Source organism: Rousettus aegyptiacus, unplaced genomic scaffold (genome assembly GCF_014176215.1).
Source record: "Rousettus aegyptiacus isolate mRouAeg1 unplaced genomic scaffold, mRouAeg1.p scaffold_m13_p_6, whole genome shotgun sequence".
NCBI lineage: Eukaryota > Metazoa > Chordata > Mammalia > Chiroptera > Pteropodidae > Rousettus > Rousettus aegyptiacus.
Genome location: NW_023416309.1, coordinates 110,899,160 through 110,918,097, shown reverse-complemented (window position 1 = coordinate 110,918,097; position 18,938 = coordinate 110,899,160). Strand labels below are relative to the sequence as shown.

Sequence of the window (18,938 nt, the reverse complement as noted above, 5' to 3'; positions counted from 1 at the left end):
AAGTGGTATTTGGACTAGGTCAGTCCTTCCTAACCTTTCCTGTGTCATGGAACACATAAAAAATGTATATGTCACCTGAGGATAAAGGGAAGAGGAAGGTGGCAGCCTGGGTACTTTGCCCAGCCCCTCCCAGCCACCCAGATACTAGTCTGTAACTGGTTTGGAACTCAGACTTGGCTCACCCACTGAAAAGCTTGAGACCTGAAAATCTCGAGGGGCCCTTCCAGCTCCCGCCCCCAAGATCCTCTTTTGTGATCATCTGAGATGGTGTGGCTGAGATAGGAAGTGGGGGACGGGGACAAACTTGCAAGTTTATTGGTTCTCAGCTCCAGGCAGCAGCACTGGCCAGGTCGCAGGGCTGGGATCGGGGTGGAGCTCGAGCCACTGACACTTTCAGATCCTGCCTGGTCCTAGAAATGCTACAGGAAGTGGCCCCCCTTCCCCATGGCCCCACACTCCAGTGTCATACTAGGGCAGATGGGCATAGCCTGATCGTGATTTTAAAACACATGCCGGAAAATAAAACTTTTGTGAAAATTCCACTCTGGAGCCAGAGGGAACAGGGTGGGAATGAGGCACAGTGACTGCCAGCCTGGGGTTCGTTCTCGAGGGTCTCTGGGTGGGCACACGAACCGAGTCCCACCACTCCCCATATCTCTCTTTTAGGGGCTTCAGGACAGCACGTAGACCTCCAGCAGGCTGGAGACAGCATGCATGCGGTAGAAGATGCCGAAAGGCAGGCAGATGTTGACGATGGCCGCCCAGAGGGAGTAGCCATAGAAGTCCACCTCCACCTTGTTGCTGAAGTGAGGGCGGGCCCCGAAGGCAGGCATGATCCACAGCTGCGGGAGACAGGGCGCGTCAGGGCCTGGCCCAGACCGGGCTTGGCTGCAGGTCCCAGCCCTCTCATTTGGTGGACAGCAAGAGCTGGGCGTTGCTGAGTGGGGTCCCCTGCATTTTGGGCAGGGACTGACACTCACTAAGGAGTTCGGGAAATGTGTCCAATCGAATTTGTCCACCTCCAGGCTAGGGCTACCCCTGCGATCGCATCTCCTAGCCTCAGTGTGGCCCACGTGTGGGATGGGGAAAGGACACTAGGCTTCAGCAGATGACATGAGAATTTGGTTCAAACGCCTAAATCAGCAGCTCTCTCCTAGTAAGATATATGTAGGGTGGTGGCAGAATCAGACAGGCCCAGGGCAGGGGGTTCAGGATCCAGTGGAAGGGTACCCCACTCCAGCCTGCTATGAGGTCTGGGAAGAGTTTGAAGCTAGAATTTGGCTCATCTCTGGCTGTGAATCCAAAAGGGTCTGGTGTGGGGTATGCGGCTCCACCCTCCTCGCCCCTAATTAACTGCATCCCTGGGCACATCACAGCCCCTCTCCGAGCCTGTTTATGTTCTATACAACAGGGGTCCCCAACCCCCAGGCCTGTTAGGAACTGGGCTGCACGGCAGGAGGTGAGTGGCAGGTGAGGGAGCTGGAAGCTTCTTCTGTATCTGCAGCTGCTCCCCAGCGCCAGCATCGCCGCCTCACATCATGGGGCATTAGGTTCTCAGAGGAGCATCGGTCCCTGGTGCCAAAAAGGTTGGGGACTGCTGCACACAATAAAGGAGCTGGAGAGGACACTTGGAGCAAAAACAGTCTCCCCAAAGGTGACTTCCACCCTGTGGGCCGGGCGGGCAGGAGGCGAAGGCGGAGCCAGCTCTATAGCTGGCTCAGGATATGAGGTTTTGCACCTCATTGCTTCCACTAGGTCAGAGATTGCTATCACTTTTTTTTTTTTTTTTTTTTTTTTTTACAGGCTGCCTGTAGAATGGGAAATAGATACAGTGGGGACTTCACCAACAAGGCACCTCAGGATGGATGGTCAGTGCATTTCATGTATACAACACTGGGGTGAAATTCCCTTTGGAGATGTGTTTTATGTTAGATGTACGTACCCACGTGAGGCTGTTTCTATATTATGAGTGTTTTCCCACAGGAGCTCACAGCTAAAAGAACTGCTTTGTTATCGAGTGAAGTTTCTTCGGAGGGGTGTTCTCTCTCCGGCACGTACCCCCATGGGTACACGTTCCTGTATTAGAGAGTTCCTCCTGGGGATTATATCAATGCTGGGGCGTTTCTCTGTTGGGTTGTGGCTACATTAGGACCGTTTCTCCACTGGGGCGCACCTCTGTGGAAGGTACTTCCGTCCATGGCGTGTATTTGAGTTGGGTGAAGTCTGCTGCTATACAGAGGCGTTCTTTTAGCCGGGGGCTGGGCCGAATCACTGGGGAGGGGGCTGCCGTTGTGGGTGCCCCGCGTCCCGGCCAGCCCCGCCACCGCGCCTGCGCTCTGCTAGCGGCTCACACTTACACGGGTCTCCGCTACTTCCTGACGCTGCTCCAATTATTCTAAGAAGCAGGCTGGTCACAAGTTCCCAGGAGCAGTCACACCTCCCACCTGGGGGTGAGGGCCCCCGCCCTCCACTTCGGTTCTCACAGCTCCCTCTCACCTCCGCCCAGCCCCCATGTCAGCCTTCTCCGGGACCCCTTTAGCTCCTGCTGCTGCCGAGATGCTGGTGTGTTGGGATTTCAGTCTCTGTGTGCCCTGAGATGCTGTTTGCCTGGGGGCTGCATGAGACCCTCTCTGAGCCTGCTCTTTCTCTAGAGAGCCGTAAGAGTCTCAAGTAGGCTGGAGACAAGACAGAGGAAAGGAAAATACCCAAAAGAGCCTCCTGGCCTTCTCTTTGGCCCAGCCCACCCCCAGGACCCCAGGTACTCACGATGATGTTGCATAAGAGAAGAAACAGAGAAATGTCTTTCAGGCACCGGCGTCTCCAGTGGCCTCTGGAAGTCAAGATGATGGCCACTGCTTCCTGAGGGCCTGCCGCGCTGGGCCCAACCAGCCGAGGGGCGGGCGGGCAGGAGGGCAGGGTGTGGAGGGCATCCAGGTTGGCAAAGGTGAGGCTGGGCTCCTTGGGAGGGCTTCTGTGAGGCTCAGCCCCCGGCGGGCCCCGGTGGAGGCTCTCGATGATGAACACATTCTGGAAGGTGTGCTGGGCAATCATGAGCAGAGCATGGGCCAAGTTGAGTCCCCCAAGCAAGTCCCTGGGCATGCCCACCACCACAGCCACGATAGAGTAGTAGGAGATGGCGTACTGGCCCAGGGCAGCACCCATCAGCAGGGCCACGTCCAGGGTTCGCGTGGGGTTCTTATGGTGATCCATGGCCCGGCGGTCAAAACGGTAGATGATCGAGCCGCTCAGGCTGACCAAGGTCATGAGCCCCAGACACACTATGTTGAAGCTGTAGTAGATGACCAGGGCCTGCTGGGTGTGGCCCCCCTCCCCACTCATTTGGACCTCGTAGATGATGAAGACGGCCAGCCCCACCACAAGGAGCATCAGGCCCAGGATCGGGCCGGCAAAGAATGTCTCCCGGAAGAGGCCGACCTGGGATGGGGTGTGGCTGTGCCCACGGGTAGAGGAGGCCAGCAGCCTGCCCACGTTCTTCCACATGACGTAGAGCATGGTGGAGGCGAAGAGGCTGTACTCGATGTTGAAGGGGTACAGGTAGAAGTAGCCCTGCTGGAAGATCTGGCAGATGGCCGTGTCGCAGGGGCAGTCTCCTCCGACCCCGCTGGCCACGCGCTCCGCTGTGGGGAGAGGGGCACAGAGCCACCCTGCCCTCCCACCTTCCTGGAAACGCCCCCTCCCAAGAGCCTCGCCCCGGGACCGATACCTTTGCAAGGGCAGGGTCTCCATCTGCCACATTCACGCTTACACAGGCATAGTATTTATTGAGCACCTACTGTGTGCCAGGGACTGTGGGACACACCAGTAAACAATAGCTTGTGCTCAATAATAATAATAATAATAATAATAATAATAATAGTAATAGTAATAATAAATCTGAGCCACAGAACTGTCACTTTATCCCATTCCGTTCCTTCAAAAAAACACTGCCAATCAGTCCCCACCAGCAAATACCCCTGGCTCCCCGAGACAGGCAAGGTTCTGGTCCTGATGGGTGGCCCTCCCGGGAACCTCTCAAGTTCCAGCTTCCTCGAAGCTCCCCCCAGCATCTGACTCAGCCCGGGGTCTGGGCCGCAACCTCCCACCACTTCCGTTCACACCACACTGCGAGGAGTCTAGTCCGGAGCCCAGACTGCGCTTTGTAGGGTGTCTTGGGCCCTGGCAAACATCTCTCTTGATCTCCAGAACTGTCCTGGCTGGTTTTGCAGATGAAGAAACTGAGGCCCTCCTGAGGTATAGTGGCTTGTGATGGCAGAGTGAACTCAAGCGACCTGACTCTGAACCCCGGGGCAGGCAGCTCTCCAGTGCGCCTCACTGCAGCCCCGCAAACCCTGCGGTTCAGTTGGCCGCCTGCCCAGGTTGGTTTTAACCACCCTCAGGAACCCTCTGTATGTGAAATGTAGCCCTCTGTCTGTCCTGCTGGGCTGGGGTCTCCCAGAGAGCTGGGCCTGGGCTTTTCATCCCCAGACGCTCCCGTACTGGCGAAGTTCAGATGGACTTAGTCATCTAGTCTGGTCCTGAGGAGGGGGGCCCCAGAGAAGTCCAAAGAACTAGGACTGGGGGACTGGAGACCCTGTTCTTCCTCAGTATAGCTTATTGGTTAAAAGCAAAAAATGGATCTGAGCACTAATTCTCCAACTTTAAGCTCTGTGACCTTGGGCAAGCTATATGACCTTGCTATGCCTTAATTTCTTCATCTGTAAAATGGGCATAATAATATGACTCATCTCACAGGGAAGTTGTGAGGATTAAGTAAGATAGAGGGTTTAAGACACTTAGCACAGCGTCCGACGTGTAGAGCTCAGTAGATTGTCACCATCGTCATCGTGATTATTATTTTTAGCTTCGTGCCCAGCTCTCTGGTTCCACCAGTGAGCTGCCCTGCCTCCCTTCCCCTCCCTCCAATTAGATCACCCTTGGCCTTTTTGTCCTGGAGCCCAAAACCCTTCATCAGTGGAACTGACACCTGGACAACGGGGTCAAGGCTGCACCCCCAGGATGAGAAGGTGCCCCCGATGCTCCCCCTCCTGGGCCACCTACACCTATGTCAGAGTCAGAGCCCAGAGCAGGAGGGGCACTCCTCTCTTGTGAGGACACCGGAGACTGACTCTACAAGTGCACAAAGCACCCAGCCCGAGGCCGGGGAGTCACCGGGCCACAGAGTTCCCTGAACTGGGCACTCACGGTCAGGAGCGAGGCGGGAGTGGCTGGCGTTGCTGTGGGAGTGTGCCTGGTGCACGGATTCATCCACCACGGCTGCCATCCAGATGGCCAGGTTGGTGGTGAGTGTGAACATGAGGCCACACCTGTTTGTGGGGGGGAGAGCAGAGAGGCCGGTCAGAGTCTTTGGCTCATTCTGGGTCCCTGGCGAGGCGGAGAGAGGGCTGGTGAGCTACACTGGGAGACGGCGTTGAGAAACGAGAAAGCAGTCAGGCCCCTGTGTGAACAGGAAGCTGAGTCTGGAGGGAGCACGGCCTGGTGGAGATGCCACCCGAGGGTGGTGGCAGAGACTCAGGCCACTGCCGCTCCCTCTCCTAGGGGAAAGGACTTGTGGTGCAGTACACAATCCAGCCCTCCAAGGGACATGCAGGCGCACACACGAACATGTACACACACACACACACACACACACACACACACACACACACACCCCACAGTGCACGGTGATGAAAAGCAGGCTGACAAAGCCAGGGGGCTTTGGTTGAAACCCACCCAAGGGGAGAAAAGAGGCCCCAGGCCCCAGGTTGGAAAACCTTCATCTCTCATGCAAGGTGAGTGCTGGCGCCCTCAGCACGGCCACCGAGCTGCGGACCGGGCACTCACCGGGTCAGGTCCAGGTGGATGTGAATACAGTCTTTAGCAGAGACCCAGAGAAAGTAAGTCTGTGTTGAGAGAGTGATAAGGTCATTTTCTGGGTGGAACAAACAGATAAACTCCAGAGTGCCCATGTCCACACCCAGCATTAAGTTCCCTTTACCTCGAGCGCCTTCATATTGAGTTATAAAGTTTATTTCAGGTTTGCGAAATGAGGGCAGGAACTTTCTCTCTCTTCTAGGGAATAGTCCATATAAAATAGTACTCTACTCTTTAATAATTTGCATAATGTCACCTGTAAAACTCTCTAATCTTGGTGTTTGTTTTGCAGGATGGAGGTCAAGTAGAGTTTTTACTGTATGGTTATTTATTTTTGTGAGCAAGGCCAGCCTCAGGCTAGGTCTTGTCCAAGGTATAAAGAATCTCTGGTGACATCTCACTTCCCCTTGGCAACGTCCCCTGCCCCATGCTCATCCTCTGTTGCCCTGAAAATCCTCACTCTCACCTAGCTGCCAACAAATCCTTGCTACGTGGGGGTATCTGTATTTTCATTTTACCTGAGTATTCTTCAAACCCATAAAATGTAAAAGACTAAAACCATATAAATGCCCATAAATGTGTCAAATTGTGGAAACCGGCCACAGGGGAAGGGAAGGGAACCACACGTGGTCATTCTGGTCACGATCCAGGGTAGGGCCTATTTTGGTCCCATGTAAGACCAGTCCTGCCTCAGCTTAGTCAGAAAATCTTTCAAAGTGTTGTTTATGCAATCTCCATCTCTCTCTCTCTCTCTCTCCCCCCCCCCGCCCCACCACCAATATATTTGAACTTTTTAAAAAAAACTCAGGTACAGAATACCTTATTTCCTAAACAAATACAAAATATAGGGGACATGGCTGAGGCCACACTGGCCATGCCCACAGAAGGACCAGGCGCTGAGACCGGTGCCTTCTATGGGCACCCAAGGAGGTCAGGCCAGGTTCTAGGAGATGGGGTGGCTGCCACAAGTCACGTGAACTAGTGGCACTGCTCAGGTTGAAATGAAATCACAGGGCCTCGAAGCAGGCACTCGCATTTGGATATTGCGTCATTGCCAAGTACGTCCGGATGCGTGGACTCGCACGGTCCCCGCTACAGACCCAGCGCCAGCTTATTTGATTGCTCAGGGTAGAAGTGGCGCTCAGGTCTCCTGACCCCAGGCCAGGTGTTGGCTCCTGTCCACCATTCAGGACACTCGTCCCACCCACTCACCTGGACGATGACAAACACAGCCTGGGTGAGAGGGTGTAGGATCTTGATGGCTGACTGGCACTCAAAGAAACTGGAGTAGTAGCCGGTCTTGAAGACATCCATGACCAGAGTGCAGATCCCAAACAGCACCAGCCCACCTGGGAATGGGGGGCGGGATAGGTCAGAGAAGCAGGAAGAAGGCTTATAGATCTGAGGGTGGATGGCTAGATGGGTGGTTGGTTGGCTGGCTCGCTGGCTGGGTAGATGGATGGATGGATGGATGGTTGGATGGATGGATGGATGGATGGATGGATGGATGGATGGATGGATGGATGGATGGATGGATAGGTGGACAGGTGGAGGGATGGATAGATAGGCGGATAGGTGAGTAGATGGACTGAAAGATGAATGGGTGGATGGAAGGACGAATGTATAATTGAGTGAGTGGACGGATATCCCGCTGAGCCCCCATCTTTTTGGGGCTGCATAGATAAGGGAAAAGGCCCTGGACGGACCTTTTCAGGTGCAGCTGTCACATTTTCTGCTCTTCAGCAGAGACTTTTTCCCATAACCACCTTTTCCCCATCTTTAGACGCGGCAAAGAATTCGCCTTCATCCCCGCTCCAGGACCCTCTCCCTTCCTCTTCTCCAGCTGCAGCCTGCCTGTCCTTCGGCCACCTCTAGCCCCGCCAGGGGAACTTCTACCTCTTCCTCGTGACGCCACAGACCCCCCCTCCGCCCCCGGCCTCCGGCTCCCTGGCTGAACCCCCCTCCACCGCGGCGCCCACTCTGCACCGCACCTCGGAGCCAGATGGGGCCGGCGTGCTTATCCCGGTAGGGGACGGCGTCGGGGCGGCGCACGGTGCGCAGGAGGTAGAAGAGGATCCAGAGCGTCGCCAGCAGCATCATGGCGGTGAGCAGCGCGAACACGTCGGTGTCGTACACCGCCACCTTGTTGAAGGCGCCGCCGCTGATGAGCGTGCAGGCGAGGAGCAGCACGTTCACGGCCAGCAGCACGGACAGCAGGCGGCCGCCCTTCTTCCACACCTCGCGCGGGGCTGCGCGCGGCGCCGGCGGGCTCTCCTTGGGGCGGGCGGCCGGCTCCTCCGACATGGCAGGGGCGACTGGAGGAGGCGGCGGGGCTCACTGCGGGGGAGGAGCGGACAGGACCCCAGGTTCGTTCCGCCGTCTTATCCCTAGCTTTTGGGAGCGGGGCGTCCCTCACCCGGAGCAGGGGGGCCGCGGGGGGTGGAGGAAGAGAGCGGCTGCGCCTGCCGCGTTCGCGGGGCAGCGGCCGGTCAGACGCCGTCCCGGGTCCCCACTCCCCGGGGCCCGTCGGGCCCGTGGCCCGGGGCACCCACCTGGCCGGGCCGCGAGCCCGCGCTGACGAGGGGGTCAAAGGGCGGCGAGCGCGTCCTCTCTGCCACGCGGGGCTCCGCGGACGCTGCACAGCCGCGGGAGCTCAGCGCCATCGACCCCGCGGTCCCGCTCACATGATCCATCTTTCCCGCAGGCTGAATGTGGGGACGAGCGAGCGGGAGCCACATAAGGTGAGACTTATATTTACCCGTTAAAAGGCGCCCCCGCCCCCGCCGCCCCGTCGCCTCGGCGGGGCCAGGCTCCCCTCACTGCGGCACCCCGAGGGCACCCCGCCCCGCCGCGCCCCGCGCCCCGACGCCCTCCCAGCCCCAGCGCGCGCTGTACCTTTGTGCTCCTCAGTTCGTCGGCCCAAGATCCGGACCCTCGCGCCCCGACCCCCGCACGGCGGTCGAAGGTCCCTCTCCCTCTGTCCCTAAGCCCGCGTCGCGCTCGGCTGCACGCGGCGCGGTCGGGCGTGGGGGCGACGCGCCCCGCGGAGGCCGCGCCCGGTCCTCCAGCGCCCCCTGCCGGAGCGGCGCGCGCCCACGCCGCGGGAACGCGCGGCGACTCGGACAGCTGGGGCCAACTCGCCGGTTACCCGGCGGCCGGGCCTAATCCTCCTCTCAGGCCCACTGTCCTAGGGGTCGGGACTGAGCTCAGACGCCGCTCCCCAGCCCTCGGCCCGTTCCCTTGACGGGCGGGGACATCGGGAGCCGCGGCGTCGGGGCTTTAGTGAGGACAGACCTCGGACTGTCCCTAGACTGGTCCTCGCGGGGCGGAGCGCTGGGGTGGGCACTTTGGGAGGGAGGGCCCCTCTGCTCTCGGGAGCCGGGTGTTTAGGACCCAGGGGCAGCCCCGGGGCGGCTCCCGGGGCCGCAGGGGATCCTCCCCCTCCCGCGCGGCCGGCGGCTCAGATGTCGGAGTAGCGGCGGCTCTGGCGCTCCGCACCCTCCGTCTGCGGCAGCCGGGGCTGGCGGCCCCGGCTCCTGCCCGGCCCCCTCCCCCAACCCCATGCCTCGGTCCTAACCCCTCCGCCCTCCCGCGCGGGGGGTCCTTCCCCGTGGCCCCGGCCCGCCGCGTCCGAGTGGGACGCCATGAACGACCAGTATCACCGGGCGGCCCGGGACGGCTACCTGGAACTCCTCAAGGAGGCCACCCGGAAGGAGCTGAACGCCCCCGACGAGGATGGCATGACCCCCACCCTCTGGGCCGCCTACCACGGCAACTTGGAGTCGCTGCGCCTCATCGTGAGCCGGGGGTGAGTACCCACCCCCAGCCCCGCTGGGAGGGGAGTCTCAGCACAGCTCCAGGCCCCTGAGACCCTCCCCCAGACTCCGGGCACCCTCTCTTCCGAGCCGCTCCCTTCCGCAACGACGGACCCTAAGGTGGGAACTTGGGGTCTGGCAGTCGTGGGAGGGAAGAGAGACATAGAAGCTGAAGGTGTGACTCTGGTGACCTGGACATAGGGCCGGGAGAGGAGGACTAGGATTTGGGGGTTCATAATTGTGGGAGAGGCTGCAGAGTGAGGGGAAGTGGGAGAGGTGTCCTGGGTGGGTGGCACCTGGAACCAAGAGTGAGGGGCATAGTGAGAATGGGAGACAAAGTGCAGAAGCCTCAGGCGGGTCAGGGAGGGGCTATGAAGGGACGCCCCCCCCCCCACTGCCTGGCCAGGCCTGGGAACCGAAGGGCCCTCCCCGCAGCGCCCACACCCGCAGGCCGGGCTCACATGCTCCCTCCCTGCCTGTGGCTGGGATTTATGGGCACTGTCCGCAGTACCCAATGTCACTGGGTTCAGCCCCCCTAAGACTCCATCTGTGCCCTCCCCCTCCCAACCGCTCCCTCCTCCTCCCTTCCTCTGGGGGAAGGGTGGGCTAGAGTCCAGGTGCTGGGCCAGAGAAGCAAAGTGGCAGGGTCCAGGGCCACTGACGGGGGCTCCCTGGGGTGAAGGACACAGTGGACAACTTCCCCGCCCACTAGCAGTTTCATAAAGAAAAGTCAGGTTGAACTGGACACCGGGGAGGCCCGGGCAGAGAAAAGGAGTGAGAGAGATGCCCCCGGAGGCTCCACAGGTGTGTCTCAGGTCCCGGGAGGTCGCGGTGGAGGGGCGGGGGTCCACCTGGTCCTGGTGCCAGGTGCTGGCCTGTGGCCTGAGCGTGTGGCGGATGGGGGAGCACCGCCCCCGCCCTCTCTCTATGGCTGTTCCCGGGGACCAGCAGCAAGTGGGAGCAGCCCCTAAGGCTAGGAGGCTGAGCCCTGTTCCAAGAGGCCAAGACTGGCCCCTCCCCACACTAAGAGGGCACGAAGTGACCCTGCACTCCTGTCCCCACTCTCTCAGGGAGACTCATGGGAGCGGAAGAGGGCGCCCCCTTGGTTCAGCAACCCTCACAACTCCCAAAGATGGTGAGAGCTGGTATCTGATGGGGCGTGGATCCGAAGCCAGGCTGCACCTCCCCACATTGTCCCTCAGGACCTGGGTGACTAGTAGAGGAAGTGAGGAGGGGGTTGTTCAGGGAGCTGTAATGACAAAGGCGTGATTCTTTCTCCAGCGCAGCGGGGTGGCCTTGTGGCCTCATTAGCTTGAGGCAGAGGAGCTGAGCTAGGCCACTGAGGGCGGGCAGAGGTTGGAGGAGCCAGCGGGAGCATGCCTGAGGGGAGTGCAGTCTGTCATGGAGGGTGTTGGGGGGCTGGCTGGGTCCCCTGGACAGCGGCCCAGGGCAGCTTGCCTCACAGGGCCCCCAAAGGAGGGGCAGCCGGGGGAGGGGAGGGGTACTGGGCCCAGGTGGCAGACTTCTCTCCTCCTCCCCTCTAGTCCTGGCTGCCCCCACGCTCCCCTCCTGGCCCAGGCCAAGACCCGACACCTGCTCTCACACGCAGGCTTGCCAGGCCTGGCCCTGCTCCCTGCAGACGTAGCCATGCCTGTCACCACGCAGGCACGCACCCTCCAGCACTCACCCAGGGCTCAAGCCCCGCGCACACCACCCTCTCTTCCTCTTTCACCGTCACTCCTGCACACGCATTCACGCTCACTACCATGCCAACATAGACCCAGGCTCGGCCCTGGCCCACCACCTCTCTGGGCCAGCTCCCCACTGGGCTCCATGAATAATTCACTCCTTTCTCTCTGGGCATCAAATATTTATCCCCTGAGATTCCCAGCCCTCAGTTCTCGTGGGGAAGGCCCCGCCCTGGCCCCGCCTTCTCTGTCGCCCCACCCCACTGCCTGTCCAGGCTCACTCCGTCCTTCTGGGGGCTCAGGGCTGCGTGTCCCCAGGGGTCAGAGGAGAGATCTCAGGTCCTCAGCCCCTCTGGTGTGCCACAACCAGGCTAAGAGCTCTCCCCACCTGCAGAGCTGATGATGGCTCATCAACCCTCTCCATGTGTCCTCCTCGCAGAGGTGACCCTGATAAGTGTGACATCTGGGGCAACACGCCCCTGCACCTGGCAGCTTCCAATGGCCACCTGCACTGCCTCTCCTTCCTGGTGTCCTTCGGGGCCAACATCTGGTGCCTGGACAACGACTACCACACGCCGCTGGACATGGCCGCCATGAAGGGCCACATGGAGTGCGTGCGCTACCTGGACTCCATCGCGGCCAAGCAGAGCAGCCTCAACCCCAAGCTGGTGGGCAAGCTGAAGGACAAGGCCTTCCGCGAGGCGGAGCGGCGCATCCGCGACTGCGCCAAGATGCAGCGCAAGCACCACGAGCGCATGGAGCGGCGCTACCGGCGCGAGCTGGCCGAGCGCTCCGACACGCTCAGCTTCTCCAGCCTCACGTCCAGCACCCTGAGCCGCCGGCTGCAGCACCTGGCCCTGGGCAGCCACCTGCCCTACTCACAGGCCACGCTGCACGGCACCAACAGGGGCAAGACGAAGATCCAGCGGAAGCTGGAGCGGCGCAAACAGGGCGGCGAGGGCACCTTCAAGATCTCCGAGGACGGCCGCAAGAGCGTGCGCTCGCTCTCGGGCCTGCAGCTGGGCAGCGACGTGATGTTCGTGCGCCAAGGCACCTACGCCAACCCCAAGGAGTGGGGCCGCTCCCCACTCCGGGACATGTTCCTCTCCGACGAGGACAGCGTCTCTCGTGCCACACTGGCGGCTGAGCCCGCCCACTCGGAGGTCAGCACCGACTCAGGCCACGACTCCCTGTTTACGCGCCCGGGCCTGGGCACCATGGTGTTCCGCCGGAACTACCTGAGCAGCGGGCTGCACGGGCTGGGCCGCGAAGACGCGGCGCTGGACGGCGCGGGCACGCCGCGGGGCCGGCTGCAGAGCCCCCCCAGCCTGGACGATGACAGCCTGGGCAGTGCCAACAGCCTGCAGGACCGCAGCTGCGGGGAGGAGCTGCCCTGGGACGAGCTGGACTTGGGCCTGGATGAGGACCTGGAGCCTGAGACGAGCCCGCTGGAGACCTTCCTGGCCTCCCTGCACATGGAGGACTTCACCTCCCTCCTGCGGCAGGAGAAGATCGACCTGGAGGCGTTGATGCTGTGCTCCGACCTCGACCTCCGCAGTATCAGCGTCCCCCTGGGACCCCGAAAGAAGATCATGGGGGCTGTCCGGAGGCGGAGGCAGGCGCTGGAGCGCCCGCCTGCCCTGGAGGACACAGAGCTGTGAGTGCCTTAGCCCTGGGGGGATGGGGGGACAGGAGCTTAGAAGGTGGGAGGATCCGCCTTTCCAGGACGGAGGGGGATCCTACCGTGTTTCATAAAGTCGAACTCGCCACCGATTACAAGAGGCCCCACTAATGTTCTTTACCCCAGGCCAGAAAAAGAAGCTGCCCGTTTAATGCTGCCCTGGGATGTTCTTATCACAGCGAATGTAAAATGCACCTTGATTTTGGACATACCGAAATGTGGAAAAACGGGTGTCTAAGTCTGGCTGAGACACAGTGGTTGTAGTGGTCGCAGCCGCTGGAGGTGCGCTTGCACGTGGCCTCCCATTTAACCCTCCCCAGCTCCCACGCACAGGGGCCACATCACCCCCATTATCCAGGCAAGCAAGTGGAGGCTCACGGGGGGCTGCTACCGCACAGTGCAGAGCCGGGCTCCATCCCTCGTGTGTGTGTGGCTCTAAAGCCTAAGGATGAGGTGACTCCCCTGGGAGAGCTGAGTTATCATGTTCAAAAAACCATCATGGGGAGCTCGAGGCTATTGCCACACAGGCCCTGACCCCTCCCTCATGGCAACCCGTAAGCCCTTTTGGTATCTGTGACCTTTACCCTAAATGTCTGAGCAAGGGGGGAGGGGTAGGTGGGGAGGCAATCTGGTTTAGAGTTTGGGGGATGGGGAGGGCACCCCATCCCTGACCATCAGCCTCCCTGGAGAAGGTAAGTTGTCAAAATGGCTGGTCTTGAAGGCCCTTATCTGAGGTCTGTTTCTGTCTCTTTCTCTGCAGATAACAGGGGGCTTCTCTCCTCAGACCAAAACGAATTGCAAGTTGCCACAAGCCCTGGTGGGGCCGTGAGGTCCTCACAGTTGCCAGACCTGCAGCCCTCTGGGCCTCTCCCTAGGGCCAAGGACCATGCGGGAGGTCTCCCTTGAAAGCCTTCCCACACTCCACAGCAGATGGTGTGGCCTGGAGGCACCCAGAAAGGTCCCAGAGCCCTTGAGCCACCCCCATCTGAGTGGCCCTAAAGGACATGTGGATTTGCTGGAGGCCAGAGGAAAGACAGAGGCCACTGGGGCCTCAGGGACGAGACCACGTGCCCATCAGAGCCGGGCGGGAGTGTGTGTGTTAGGGGTGGGCGAGGCCTGTCCCAGGGGGGTGTCTCCTCCCACCCCTGCTCTGAGGGGCCCATCATTGTGCTCAGGCTGGAGACTTTCTCACTTCCTACATTTTTGTGAAGGGAAGAGTTTGGGCTGCCTCCCCTCCCCCCATGCACCCCCAGAGAGGAGGTCCCAGCTAGACTCTTCAGCCAAATGCCGTGACTTTCGTCCCCACCCCTGCCCCTAGTACGGCCAGCCTCCTTCTCCTTCTCCCACTGGCCATGCTGGGGAGTTGGAGTGCCAGGCTGCAGCGATTGTTGGGGGGGCAACTTCCCAGCTCACCCTGGGGTGGAGCCCAGCCTGACTCCGCCCTCCCCATCCTGCCCTCTGCCAACCTCCCTCTCCTTGGATGTGTAGCCTGCTGCACCCCCACCCCCACCCTGGGACTCCAGAGGGTCAGGGCAATAGACGCAGGTGCTAGAGGAGCACCTGGCTGCAGTATTGGGGCCCCTAGGCCCAGCGGGCGTGCTCCGAGCTGGAGAAAGGCATCTGCCGATTGCCGCAGAGTCTTCCAGGCCTGAGACAGGGTGGAGACTGAGCGTGGCAAGGTATTCAGCCTAGGATGGGCAAGTCCTATAATAGGACCCTGGAGCAGCCTGAGGATGTGGATAATCTAAGCTGCTGATCACCCCCAGGTCCCCAGGTCTCTGTGTGCCTGCTTTGGGGGTCGGTTGTTGGATTTCACTGGCTGCGTGGAAGCAGCTGGGCAGCTACACGGTCCTGCATGAATAGTAAGTAAGCGAGAGCTCAGCACGTGCCCTGCTCTGTAATGATGGTGAGACCAGGAGAAGGGCCCGCACCAGGGGGTCCTCAGACGTGTGTCCTCATAGCTCTGCAGTCAGGCTGAGGCCACAGATGTGGGAGAGTCACTCGGGAGCCTGCACGCACATGTGTGCACGTACCGCACCCCCACACAGATGTGCCCTTCCTCCTCTGTCAGCAGCGAATCCCCCGTCCCTGACCTGCGGCTTGGGAAGCAGCTTCTGTGGGAGCACTGCCACACACCCCCAGCTCCTTCCTGGGCCCCCTTGGCCTGGGCTGGGAGAAGAGAACCCCCAAAGAACGCCACAGGCTCCGCATACGTTCATGCCCAGAGCTGGGGGTCAGACGGAGCTGGTCTGTGCTGCCTGGTCCCACAGGCAGGGCTTGGCTGCCCACCACTGCTGTCCCGAGCGCCCCGCCCCCCCCCCCCCCAGTCCTCTCCCTGTTCTCTGGGCCTGAGCCTGGGGCCACCTCCAAGTGCCGACTCGACTTCCTCAGAGCCCCAGGCGCTGCCCTTTCTCTCCTGTTCCCAGGGTACTGCCTCAGCCCCTCTATGTACCCCCGTGCTGGGGTGGGGTGGGCTTCGTGGCTCTCACCACCGTATGAAGCACCCTTCCCACAGGCCCAGCATCACTTTTGTAGAGTACATGCTGCATCATTGTCACACCTGTGTCTTGTTCTTTAATTGTCGAGGGGCGGGGTCAAGAGAGCAAGGGGGCGGGGTGGGAGAGGGTCCTTTTGTGCCTTACGAGAACGTGGTCCTATTCCTTGGAGGGGTCCTGGGATAGATGATTGGGCAGCCCCCTTACCCGGCCTCCCCTCATCCTTGGGCCTTCACCTGTTCTCTCTGGGCCCAGAATTTGGAGCTGATGGAGAGGGAAGGTTCAGAAGAACTGGGACTGGACAGCCCCCAGCAGCTGCGTGAAGAGGATGGGCCGGCCTCCAGTTTTGTTCCCAGGGCCTGCAGCTGCTGAGGACAGGATGATCCTTTCTCCCTTCCCACTGGGGTCCGCCTGGGCTTCTCCAGACGGGGTCAGAAGCCACACCCCAGCAGGCTGCCACTCATCACCTGGGCCCCATAAGCCCTGATCTCAAAGCCGGGCCCACTCCCGGGAGGCTTCCAGAGTGGGGGTCTCCATTTCCCTAGCCACCCCAGGCCGTTCTTGGGGCAGCCCTATTTAGAACTTTCCTTTCTCCCAAGGGTAAGATTTTTCCTTAAGCTGCCGGACATAGGCTCTGTTTTCTCTGTCAAGTTTGAGAAAGGGCCCAGAGTTATTTCGTTCCATTCCCTAAGGATGCTGGGCCAAGTGCTTCTGCCAAAGAGAGCTCAAGACAGTCCCCTCTCTCTAGCATTAAGGTCCACAGATGACAGTGCCCCAAGGTTGTCTAGCAGCCATATGAGGGTTCTAGACCACCTCACTCCGCTTTACAGACGGGAAAACTGAGCCTCCCCAGGGGAAAGTCCAGACACAGGTCTCCCTCCCTCACCCTTAGGTTGCCAAGGGGGCCAACAGGACTCCAGAGTCTGCCCCATGCTCCACGGGGTTCGTCCGCCCGGCGACCCCTACTGGCCATCCTGGTCACTGCACCTACCTCACGAAAGACCCGCCAGGGCCTGCGCCGCCGGCCCAGGGAAGGCCATGGGGGTGAGGACTCGCAATGACCACAAGACAGCGGATCCGAGCTTCAGCGTGGAGGCAGAAACTAACCAGAAACGGTGGCGCGGGAGTCTCCAGGGCTCAGCGTGGCTGGAGGGTGGACGCCTGGGGCGCAGGCACAGGTGCGGCTTCGGGAAGCCTGAGGGGACATCAAACACAGCTTCTCATTTTGCAGATGAGGTAACTGAGGCCAGGGGGCAAGGGGCGGGCCGAAGGCCTCAGAGCAGCCAGGTGTGCAACGTAGCACCAGGCCTCCTGATGCCATGCATGGTGCCAGCTGCCTGTGGTCCCCATGTTAAATCAGTCCTGGACAGCGCGGCACGCCTGTCCTCCCAGGATGCCTGTGTCCCCTTCTCTGAGATAAGCCTGGGTTGCACTGGAGTTGGCAGGGCTCAGGAGACGGCCAGATCTGGGCAGCAAAGCCGTATCCACCCCTTTCTAGCTAGGCGCCTTGGGTAAATCATCCAGCCTTTCTGAGTCTGTTTTCCCATCTGTAAAGGAGGAAGTACGATTCATTATAATAACGGTATGAATCCCATGGGTCATTAGGCAGGTGAAGTGATAATGCGCGCAGAGCACTTAACACACTGCCCAACATTTATTTCACATCAGTTAACCAGATCACGCTTTTCGGGGGCCCGAGACAGATCTGTGGCATCGTCCTTGCCTGTGCGGTCCCAGTTGCCCAAGCGAGTCCTAGGCAGCCCCAGGGAGCAGTCTCGCTTTCCTGACCCCCATAGGAGGGTGAGTCCCTCTCCCATCACCCTAGCTCCTGAGGCCCACACAGGAGGCACCCCCATTAGACCAGCAGGGGGCATTGACAGCCCAGCCAGGAGCTAAGGAATGGTGGGTCAGCTGGCCAAGGGTGAGCCACCACCCAGCAGGGAGGCCGCCTGGGGAAAGCCAGAGCTGCTCCTGAGATGCCCAAGGAGCTGGACATTTTTTCTGGAGAGAGAGTCACAGACCCACTGGCGAGGGTCCCCCTTACGCCACTAGCAGAACTGTAGTTTCTCAAAGGCTTTTCCCTACTCCTGAGAGGCAGGCAGGTGAGGGTTTGATCGTAGAGGAAGAGAAGTTTTCTCATGTTCTTAAGCTCTCAGTAAGCTAAGGAAAGCTCGGGCTCCCTGACCTGGGGCTCTATGCCACCTCCTTTCTCAGAGGGAAGCTTTCGAGTTTTTACTATCAATTGTTGAGAGCTTATAAGGTGTCAGGCGCTTATGTTAAGCACTTTATACACATTTCGCCCTCAAAATAAAACCACAACCCTATAAAACAGGATTATATTGTCATGATTATCCTCATTTTACGGGTGGGAAAACAGAGGGTCAGAGCAGTGATTCGACTTGCCCAGGGTCACAGGGACAGATGAACCAGGCCACAAAGACCGATTTCTGTGACTGTGAAACCCGCATGCCGACCACAGCCCCGTGGGGCTCCCAAGCACTGTGTTCCTTGGTGGGGGTTGTCTTTGATCTTGGGTCTCCTTCACCGGGTCTGGGGCAGGTCCCAGACTCAGCCCCAGGTGGGGCGGGGGCATGCAGGCAGCTTCAGCAGCACAAGCACATGGTCTGACCCGTAGCTCACCACTCACCTGCCTTGGGGGACTGGGCTGAGCACGGGCAGGTCGGGTCATGGGGCCACAAGCCTTTCGGTGTGTGTGGGGGGGTGGTTTGGGAGGGTAAAAACTTTGCATCTCAAGCCTGCTGAGATGGGGGAGCAGGCCTGCAGGAGCATTTCATCCCCACCGGGGAGTCTGCCTGTCTCCCCCAGTCTTCTTGCCTCTTGGTCTCTCTCTGTCCCATTTCTCCCTGTAACAGTGGGGTGCTGCCCTCGTCTCTCTCCCCTGCCTCCTCCTTTTCCTGCCTCATCTCTCTCTGCCTCGTTCTTTCCCGGTGTCGGTGACAGAAGAAGAAATACATATGTTGGTCTCTGCTCCTGGCTCCTGACCCAGAGCTCCTAAAACCCTTGGCATTTCCTGGGCGATAGGAGCATCTTTCGTTCTAATGAGGTGACTCTGGGTAGGCTACTGGTTGAGGACTGTCCCCAGAAAGACCAAGCCATTATTAGAAGCTTGAAACTTTTAGGCCCACCCTCCCCCCTCGTTCTTAGGGGAGAGAGGAGAGGCTGGAGACTGAGTTAATAATTGACCACTAGTGATGAGGCTTCCATAAAAATCCCTGAAGTATGGGGTTCAGAGAGCTTTTGAGTTGGTGAACACATCCCAGTGCTGGAGGCTGCTCACCCCATCTTCATGGGAACAGAAACTCCTGACCTCAAGACCCTCCTGGACCTTATGTATCTCTCCACCTGGCTGCTCATGCATATATATCAT

At 59.8% G+C, this 18,938-nt stretch overlaps 2 protein-coding genes across 4 annotated transcripts; one reads left to right on the top strand and one right to left on the bottom strand.

Moving 5' to 3' along the window:
- Positions 1-316: 316 nt before the first annotated feature.
- On the bottom strand, positions 317-8,198 carry OTOP2 (otopetrin 2). Its single transcript, XM_016132519.2, has 6 exons — positions 7,863-8,198; positions 7,084-7,220; positions 5,842-5,900; positions 5,203-5,324; positions 2,767-3,638; positions 317-842 (listed from the first exon to the last, which is right to left on the bottom strand). The coding sequence occupies exons 1-6, from the start codon at positions 8,173-8,175 to the stop codon at positions 672-674; spliced, it is 1,674 nt and encodes a 557-aa protein (XP_015988005.1). The 5' UTR covers positions 8,176-8,198; the 3' UTR covers positions 317-671.
- Positions 8,199-9,331: 1,133 nt separating this feature from the next.
- Positions 9,332-15,673, top strand: USH1G (USH1 protein network component sans). Of its 3 annotated transcripts, none has more exons than XM_016132515.2 (3): positions 9,332-9,679; positions 11,814-13,031; positions 13,816-15,673. In XM_016132515.2, exons 1-3 carry the CDS (start codon positions 9,516-9,518, stop codon positions 13,817-13,819), a joined length of 1,386 nt encoding a protein of 461 aa, XP_015988001.2. In that variant the 5' UTR covers positions 9,332-9,515; the 3' UTR covers positions 13,820-15,673. The 3 variants fall into 3 exon arrangements, with proteins under 3 accessions (XP_015988001.2, XP_015988002.2, XP_015988003.2); XM_016132517.2 differs by having other exon boundaries at positions 9,334-9,679; positions 11,867-13,031; XM_016132516.2 differs by lacking the exon at positions 13,816-15,673 and having other exon boundaries at positions 11,814-13,035.
- Positions 15,674-18,938: the final 3,265 nt, after the last annotated feature.